The sequence below is a fragment of the Prosopis cineraria genome, unplaced genomic scaffold, assembly GCF_029017545.1.
Source record: "Prosopis cineraria cultivar Desert tree isolate PC_DT_omini unplaced genomic scaffold, ASM2901754v1 PC119, whole genome shotgun sequence".
NCBI lineage: Eukaryota > Viridiplantae > Streptophyta > Magnoliopsida > Fabales > Fabaceae > Prosopis > Prosopis cineraria.
The window spans coordinates 24095-34591 of NW_026555446.1; the positions used below are offsets into that span (position 1 = coordinate 24095).

At 28.4% G+C, this 10497-nt stretch overlaps 1 protein-coding gene across 1 annotated transcript; it reads left to right on the forward strand.

The window, feature by feature from the left end:
- The first annotated feature begins 3298 nt into the window (after window positions 1–3298).
- On the forward strand, window positions 3299–6728 carry LOC129295467 (strigolactone esterase D14-like). The gene is made up of 2 exons (XM_054933983.1): window positions 3299–3775; window positions 6142–6728. Exons 1-2 carry the CDS (start codon window positions 3384–3386, stop codon window positions 6569–6571), a joined length of 822 nt encoding a protein of 273 aa, XP_054789958.1. The 5' UTR covers window positions 3299–3383; the 3' UTR covers window positions 6572–6728.
- Window positions 6729–10497: the final 3769 nt, after the last annotated feature.

Below are 10497 nucleotides of genomic sequence, written 5' to 3' on the forward strand. Positions count from 1 at the left end.
GAATAATGAATTATGTATCTAGCCAAAAAAGAATGAATTATGTGTACACTTTTTTTTTGAATTATTTATAATCTTCTCGTGAGTGTTAGTGAACATTTTTTTTACTTTAATTAAAATGGTTAACTTTTGTCTAATTTAGATGTGACATATTTCATTTCTTAGTTTAAAAAATAGTGAGGCAAATATTGAACTCGCATGAACAAATTAAAGAAAGTGATTAAATAAATCATAAATGATATGATATTATTACATAAATGGGGTGAAAAGAAGGGGCATATAGTGTGTATGTGTAATAATCTTCTTATATATATATATATATATATATATAATATTCGTTGAATATTGTATACACAAATAAAGCGTGCTCATAAGGAAAATCAATTTAACTTAAGAGCCATGAAATCAGCGAATTCCTAAGTTGCTCAAAAGAAAAGGAAAAGATATGTCTTGTTACTTTTATTTAAAAATATAAAATATTTTTAATCGAATATCACCTTTTAATAGTTACTTGTATTTAAATTAATACTATCTTTTCATATTATTTCTTATTTTATAGGATATTTTACTTTAAAATAAATATAAAATAATTTACTTATTATCTATCACTTTTGACAAAAAAAAACATATTAATTACATTTTGAAACACTAAACATGCATTATATTTTTTTAACATCCAACTACTTAAAAAACTAATAATTTGGACAAACTCAAATAAATTCAAAAAATTTATGGTGGGGCTGAACAAAATAATGCTTTTTTTTTTATATTTAGACCTATTCAGGTTGGCTTGGCCTAGATACTCATATAAGAAAATTTATTTTTAAAAATATATAAAATACATCAAACATTAATTAGTCATTTAAATTTTAGGTTATTTTATACTAAGATATCATATGTTTAAATACATTATTATAAATATTTTCTTAAAAAATTTAAAATATTTACCTTATCAAATGTTTATCATTTTTAACCTATAAAATATCACAAAATAATTCTTAAAAAATATACTTTAATATTAATTTTTAAATTTTAAGGCCTGCATATTTTTTTAAAAGAAATTTGAGTTTTATACATCTTTTAAATTTTTTAAAAAATATAATTTATATTTTTTTATAAAATAAAAATAATAAATGTTAAATTAAAAATTAAATGAAAATTAATTTAAAAAATTAATAATTAATAATTCAAATATTCAGCCTAACTCATACAAGCTTCAAGCCTAAAAAAGTTCGAATTGAACTTAACTATCAGACTTTTTTATAAGTTCTGGCTTATTTGAGCTTGATTGTCTTGAATTACTAATAGAGGAAGTAATTTTTTTTTAAGTCAGTGCTTAAAAATTAGTTTAGAAAATTCAATTAGGACGACTCTTAATGCGACTTTTGTGAACAATTAAGCACTGGTCAACAGTCGTGGCAATTTAAAAAAAAAAAAGGACTTGTCAACTCTCAAGTCAGTTTTTGGCCAAAAAAAAAAATAACCTCTCAAGTCAGCAATCGAAAGTGCTTGCGTATGAGTTTTAAACTTTTAACAAATAAAATTGTACTCCCCCGCTCTTTCGGTGTCACAAGAAGTTATCAATTTCAATTTTTATAAGAATTAAAATTACTAAAATATAAAAATTTAAAAAAATAAAGTCACTCAATTTTTTTAAAATTATAAGGATTGAAAAATTAAAAAAATTATATAAATTAAAAAAAACCCAATAATATTATAAGAGCTAAATATTATGTTTTTTCTTTAAAAAATTTTCGAAAGCACTTTTAGTGGTTTCTAAAGCAAAGAAAAAATGCCTCTAAAGTAATGTTTTTTTTCTTTTTTTTTTTGTAGCGATAGTAGTAATAACTAATTTTCACGGCACTTGAAAATGCAACATCCATTATAAGTTTTTAGTGGATTGCATCCCTTTTTTTGGACCAAAGATTGCATCCCTTATAAAAATAAATTAGTTAATTATATTTAAAATTATATACTCTTCTCGTGTTTATCATTATTTAATAGGATGTAATTCAATTAAAAATTTTATTCATTATATCCCCTAATTAAATGTATTCTTGAAAAAATCCCTCCATTAAAGAATGTAATACATTTTTTAAAAGGTTAGGTGTTAAAAAATATAAAATATTTTTAATATTTTAAAAATATAATTAATGTGCTGTTTTTAAAATGCCCACAATAAATAAATTAATTTTATATTTATTTTAAAGTAAAACATACTATTAAATAAGGGTAAATATAGAAAGATAGTGATAATTTATAAATAACTAACTACTTTCTTGGGAACAAGATCCTATTAAAAATTTCTTACATTTTTAAATAGAAAGAGTATTCACTTTTAAAGAATCAAAATGCTTTATATTTTTGAATATGGTAATTTAAAAAATGGCTTACAATATTAAATGAGGGAATAATAAGTAATACTTCCATGTTTCATTCATGGGAGAATGATATCACATGCTCAAAAAATTTAATTTATTATAGTTAGATACAATTTTTCTAAAAAAGTTAAGTTATAAATATAAATTCAAACAATTATAAATTTAAAAAAATATTTCAGTTGCAGATTAAAATTTACACTTAAAACTTAAATAATTTATCTGACTTCTGAATATGTAATTATTTAAGTTAATATTTATAAATTAATTTTTAGACAATTTATTTTGTGTATCGATATATGTATTAATATATATATATATATATATTATAATCTTATATATCCCTTAGTTTAATTCATTGGTTGGTCGTATATGGGAACTAAGGGTAATGTATATATACTCACGTGAGAATAATAATTTTATTAGCAAGTGTATTATTATTGAAAGTTGTTTATATTTTAGATTGAAGAAAATAATTTTATCAAAAAAAGGTCTTATTAATTGAGACGGTGAGGGGTAGTGGTATTAAGCACTCATAGTTAAATATTATTGTAATTCTATTTATAAGTCACTTTCTATATATTCCACTAATACTATATTAAATTATAAAGTTTAAAAATTAAATAAATTTTTAACTTTGTTCAAATTAAATATACATAATTAAATAACATATTCTCTCTCTCTCTACCATTTAATAAAAGATAAAAAAATTTATAATAAAAATTTAATGATGTTATTTATAAATGAGACAAAAAAAATCTTTTCTCTCTATCCTATTTTGGAAAAAGTAATATTTTATATATATATATATATATATATTTCAGTTATATATGTATTATTGTGGGATTATAAATAGATGTGGCCAACAAGAAGCAAAACCACACATTCCGGTAGAAGCAGCTTGCTTTGTCTCAGTCCCTCCCTCCCTCCCTCCCTCTCTCTCTCTCTGTCTGCTTCGGAGACTCTCTTCCTCATATCGTCTTCTTTCTGCTTCTTCAAAAACCAGCCATGGTGACACCAGAGAGGGGTCTTTCTAGGGCTTTGAATGTCACCACCATAGGGTCTGCTTCGTCTGAACAGACCTTAGTTCTGGCTCATGGCTTCGGCACTGACCAGTCTATTTGGGAGAAAATTGTGCCTCTCTTGACCCCTCACTATCGTCTCGTTCTCTTCGATTGGCCCTTCTCCGGCGCCGTCCACGACCCGACCACCCGATATAGCCCCGAAAAGTACGACTCCTTCCAAGCTTTCGCCGACGATTTGATCGATCTCATGACAGAGATGGACCTCAAAGCCATCACTTTCGCCGGCCACTCCATGTCCGCCATGATCGGTTGCATTGCCTCCGTTAAGCAGCCTCACCTCTTCAAGAAGCTCATCCTCGTGTGTGGTTCCCCAAGGTACACACACACACACACACACATCTGCTTCTTCTTCTTCTCTCTGCGCGCGCACACAAACACACAACTGGGTTGATTCATCTGGAATCCCGGAGACGCTTGATCAGGGATCTTTTTCTTCTGTTTGCATATTTGTTACTTCTTCGTACCAGTCTGATGCATATAATATAGTCAGTTTTTTTTTTGGGGGGTGAAAATAATATATATACTCAGTTTGTGTGTGTGTGTGTGTGGCTTGTTTCTTCTTTCTGTGCCTTTAGTAATTTGTGTTTTTTTATGCAAATTATTTTTCTCTTTAATTGTGTTCTATTTTTCATTTTAGTTCTCATAACTCAAAGCTTTGATGATGTTTAATTTTCTTTTTCATGATTTAATCTAATCCCTATACATCCTAGTCAAAGCACTCAAACTTAGTACAGGACACCCACACACGTATTATATATATATATATATATATGGCTTTGTTTCACTTGTTATTTATTTTTATTAGCATTAAGCTACTGTAAAATGGAATCAGTGGATAAAAGAATTTGAGTAAGTTTAATGATAAAATGTAAATGAAAATTTTTCAAATTATGATGGCAAACGAAGCTAAAGTTTTAACAATCCATCATCACTAGCGTATATTTGTATTAATAGTACCCTCCAGCTTGCATCAAATTAAATCGATGTTCTTCTTGTGTTTTCCTTTGTCTCTTTTCAGTTCAACCAGCAGTTTTAAAATTGTAGAAAATAATTCTTTTTTTTTTTCATGGTTCTGATTTAGAAGAAGATTCTCCATATATAGGAACTGTACTATGAAGGAGTCAATATAGGTTTAAATTTTAATAACGGAAAGGAGAATAATTAAGTGGAAACACACCTAATCCACTTCTGGCCAACATTTTTTGATTATAGAGTAATAAATTCTATATTATTAGGATAGATAGATGCATATATATATATATATATATCTATATATCTATATCTACACACACACGTGGACCAATCAATACATGTGGCCTCGGATAGACTTAGAAGCTTCAAGGTCTTGTGCATGTACTTCTATTTTATTAATTTTTGAGAAACATTTTTTGTCTAATATTATTGATTTAGATTCAAGTAATAATGTGAGATTTCAAAATAATTAGGAAAAAATAATTTTCAAAAATTTTTAATTCTTAAAACTCCAAATGTTAGATTTTTTGTAAAAAAAAAAAATATGGAATCGTTTTCATTTGAGCTAAGTAGTTAATCGAATTTCATTTATTGAGGTAATGGATTAGTTGCATCCACGCAAAATACATGGGACATGCAGACAAATAAAACAGGATAGTAGAGTGAGGCCACACAAGTTCAACAATTTCAATATATTCTCAAAACAAAACATCACTTTCCTCTCTCTCTCTCTCTCTCTATCTCTATCTCTATCTCTATTTTGCTGACTTTGAATTTGATATATACTTTAACTTTATTTTAGAAAAATCAAATTAATTGAATTTTTTCTGCTCACATTTAACAACCAATATTTAGTTTAATTTGCCGGCCGACCGTATATATTTCATGATCTGCAAAAGCTCCATTAGAGTTGTTTAATCCCATATAAGAGTGCAGTATATATATATATATATATTTATATTTATATATATATATATATTTATATATATATATATATATTATATGTGATAACGAGTAATTGACAGTAATTAATACAGATTTATTAATCATAAGAACAAAAAAAAACCCTAAATCATGGATATTGCTTCATTCATATAATTCCTAAGAATTATTACTTTATACATGCATGAAATTTCACCATATCATGATCTAGGGTCTATTTGGTTAGAGGGAAATAGAGGGGGATCAGGAAAATTCCAATAAGTTCATCGATTTAAAATTAAAATAAGAAGTGCGTTTAAAAAATTTTAATTAATTTTTCTTATTATTTTAATTTATATATCTTATATTCATTAAAATTTTATAATTCTACTTATACATTTTTATAAAATCGAAATTCATTAGAGTCTTTCATCCCCTCCCATCCTACCAAAGGTAAGAAATTTCATTGTATATTCATTTGAGTAACACAAAATATATTTTTATAACTATTTGCTCGGACACTTAGATAATTGTTAGACCCAATTGGAAATAACATTTTAAAATTTTTTTTACACTTACATGAACTCAAATTTAAGATCTCATGTTTAAACAGACACAACCCTTCTCCTACTAGGGACCAACGCCTATGAGTACAGCACAACATATTTTACTTGACTCAATTATAAGCTTTCTTAATTGTGCCTTTAATTTTGTCATTATAAATATTTTAATAGTAATTATATATTGATTCTTATACGTTGTTTGTTGTCGTATATATATGTATATAGATATTTAAACACAGAGGGATATGAAGGTGGGTTTACAGAGAAAGACATTAAGCAATTACTGACATCCATAGAGACCAACTATGAGGATTGGGTTTACAGCTTCTCTTCGATGGCGATCGATCCAAACGATGCCGTTTCGAGGGAGAAGTTCCAGAAGAGCTTGCTGAGAATGGGAGGCGAAACGGCACTACCACTGGCCAAGACAGTGTTTCTGAGTGACAATAGAGAGTGGCTTGAGAAGGTTGAGATCCCCTGCACTGTGATCCAGCCCTCTTACGATATGGCCGTCCCACACAGTGTGGCTCTGTACTTAGCCAAGAAAATTAAAGGCAAGTGTGATTTGGAGGTCATAGAAGCTGTGGGACATTTCCCTCAATTAACTGCACACCTTAAGCTTGTTGAGGTCCTCAAGGCTGCACTTTTAGAATAGATAATTCTATGTTCTTAATTATTTATTGTGTGTGTAATTAATTAGTATGTCATTGTTTTAGGTGTTTTTCGTTTTTTGTTGTGTTGTAGAAATAGAGTTCATGTGTGGTTGTAGCGTACTTTTCTGTTGTGTGAAGAAAAATTATTAGTTTTCGTGACGTCCAAGGTCTTTTTTTTTTTTTTACAGATATTTATCTATTTAGTGTCCGAGGTTTTTTTTAAAGATATTTATCTATTTAATGTCCAAGGTTTTTTTTTATATTTATCTATTTACAAATGAGCACTTGGATCGATGAACTAGCTAGGGAGTTAATCCAGCTGAAAGCCAAAAAAAAAAAAAAAAAATCTATTTAATGTCCTATAATATAGAAACAGTACTAGCGCCAACAAATTCTTGTTAGATATGATTATTTGACTGGTTAGATTTAAGCATTGCCGTGTCTACTTAAGACAGTTCTCTCAAACATGTTTTTTATATTTATATAAATTTAAACTTAAGACCTCATATTTAAACAATTAAAATCCATTCTATTAGGACCAATGCTTTTGGGCAATTCAGCCAAAAAAATTGAATAGGAATTTTTTTTTTGGTTTTTTAAAGTATGTCTCCAGCCGACAGTTATGTGACTAATCTCTCAAAAAAATTGAGCATTATTTAAGGAATTATCTTCTTTTAGACAATACTTTCCATGCACAATGTTGAGCACGTCAAAATGTCATTTGGGCTGAAAATGGAGTTGTGTAAAACCTATTTTGGGCTAGAAAATTTTATATTTAATGGTATGGACTATACAAAAAATATACCTGCTAAATCACTTGGGCCCAAATAATGTTCTTTTTGTAACACACCAAATTTTTTTTTAAAAATAATTTAACTCAACCATAGTTGGGTTACAGCCACTCAACACATTCTTATATCAATAATTTTAATATAAAATATTTTATAATTGGCTTCAACTCACACACTATAACATTTCAAATAAATTTTTACCTCCCATATGCCATTAGGCTAAATCACATTTGTCCATCCTTATACTCCCAACAAGTAAAATAAGCAATTTAGTCAATTTTCAACACAAGCTAGTTATTTGACCTTATAATCATGCCATTTTAATCAATCCAAAGTAAACCAAATATTAAAATTAGAGTCATCCAAATTGTACCAAAAATAAAAATAGTTTGAAAGGCATGATTACATTTATATATTCATATAATTGACAATAAACAAAAAGCCCTAATATTGACAATATAACACATTATAAATCATAAATTAAATACCCAAAAGAGACAGTAGATCTATACCACTAAGCCTCTGGGACTCCTCCACGTGTCACTCGTGGCTCTTCTCCTGAAAATTGTTAACCACATAATGAGACTCAAAAGTCCCAGTAACCAAAGCCAATTTATGATAGTGTATACAAACAGTTAAGTGTGTGCTTACTAAGTGAGAATTAAAAATAATATAATTTCAACAAATATAAGAAATATTACAATACATACAAACAACCATCCTTATATCCCTCTATTAACCTCGAGCCGTAGCCCTCACTCGGTGCTAAATTACCCGACCAAAGGTAAATTAGCCCGAGCCCTTACAAGCCACCTATTGAGCTCTAATAGGGGCGTACTACATGGCACATAAATACAACAATAATAGCAAGTCTCCCAACACCTCCCACAATAATTAAACAAATTCATAATAATATTGCACAATTATACAATATTACAAAATTTATAATTTTCTCAATAATCACTCAATTAACATGAAGTAACACTAATCACAAATTAAAAGCATGGTTACCTTGTGGCTTTTTCAATAAATTATTTCTTAAAATTTCTCTCTCACCACAATCTTCATCAGTAATACAATCTACAAATAACATATTATTTATAAATATTAGTTTCAATTTTTGAAACTAATAAAATAATTCTAATAATAGAATTAAAAATATAATATAATTCCTAATCTCAATCTTAATACAAATTTATAGTTAATACTATTAAGTAAAATTTTTAACTCCTCTTTTAATTATCAATAAATATTAATAATCTAAAAATCAACTTCTAAACTAATTTCTATTATCAAATTTTTTTTTTATTTTATAAATTCGTACCTAAAATACTCAAAAATTAAAAATTGAGTCTCCAGCTTAGAATTATAATTCTATAACCATAATAATTCATTTCTCATCCCAAATAATCATCTAAACCTCAATAAATCAACATATATTTTCAAATCTAGTTTAGAATTTGATCCATAAGCCACAAATTCAAAGATCATCAATAAATTTATACTCTAGAACATTTATTATACTACTGACAACCTCAAAAACTATATTTATTTAACATAAATTCATCCCTCTTCCAGATCTTAAATTTTCTACCACTACAAACTCAGAAACCAAAGAAGAAGGATGACTAAGAAAATTTTTTAGAACACTTACTTAGTCTTGAAAAGCTTAAAATCACACCCTAAATATCCTATTAAAAACTCTTACCTTAAAAATTTAGATATTTCGCACCGGCGACTCGCATTCTCTCTGCCTCAGCGCACACGAAGGAATGAATGAAGAAACGAAGGAACAGGTGAGTTTTTATAAAAATTCAGTGGGTCCCACACATTTTTTTTATTATTTCTTCTTTTCTCTCTCTCTCTCTCTCTTTTTATTATTATTATATACATAATGATTGTTGTGCGGCGGCCGAAAGCAATTTTGTTCTTCTTCTTCTTCCCCCTTTTTTTTAATACCTTTTCCCTTTTTTTTATTATAATAATAATTTAATAATATTTTTTTTATTTTTTTAATTATTTTTTTAATTTTTTTTAAGAATTATATCCTAAGTTAGATTTAATAATCATCTCTTACTAATTTTCTTACCTCTAAATATTATTTTTTAAATTTTTATTAACCCAAATTAACTATTAAAATTTAAATTGGGATGTTACAATTCTCCCCTCCTTTTAGAAATTTTGTCCTCAAAATTTAAAGTTAGTAACTATTAACTACTTACTTAATCAAAAAGACGAGGATAATCACGTCGCATACTGTCCTCGGTCTCCCACGTAGCATCACTTGGAGTTGTGCTCTTTCAGATTACTTTAACCAATCTAATGGTCTTGTTTCTTAATTGCTTGTCTTTATAATCCACAATCTCTTTTGGTTCAACTCTGAATGTTAAATTCTCCCTGAGTTCAATCTCCTCGAGTTCAATTATATGGGAAGGATCTGATTGATACTTTTTCAGTTGTGACACATGGAATACATTGTGTATACCAGCAATTTGGGGTGGTAATGCTACTTTGTACGCTACTGGTCCAACTCATTTTAAGATCTCAAAAGGCCTCATAAACCTTGGTGTCAACTTCTTAGCCCTAACAACTCTTCCAACACCAGTTACCGAAGAGATTTTCAAAAATACATGGTCACCTACTTCAAACTCAAGCAGTCTTCTCCTCTTATCCGCATAACTCTTTTATCTACTTTGAGCTGTGAGTAATTTTTGCTTGATTAAAGCAATCTTTTGGGTAGTCTCATCAACAATGTCTGACCCCAAAACAATTCTCTCACTTAATTCTATCCAACACAGTGGCGATTTACATTTTCTTCCATACAATGCCTCATAAGGTGCCATCTAAATGCTAAAATGAAAACTATTATTGTAGGCAAATTCAGCTAATGACAAGTGACTATCCCAATTACCTCTAAGCTCAATGGCACAAGCCCTCAACATATCTTCAAGAGTCTGTATGGTTCGTTCTGTCTACCCATCGGTCTGAGGGTGGTAAGCAGTGCTAAAACTCAGACGAGTACCCATGGGTTCCTGTAATGACTTCCAAAAGTTTGATGTGAACCTCGAATCATGATCAGATATGATATTTTTTGGCACTCTATGCAATCTCATCACTTCTCTTATGTAGATTTCAGT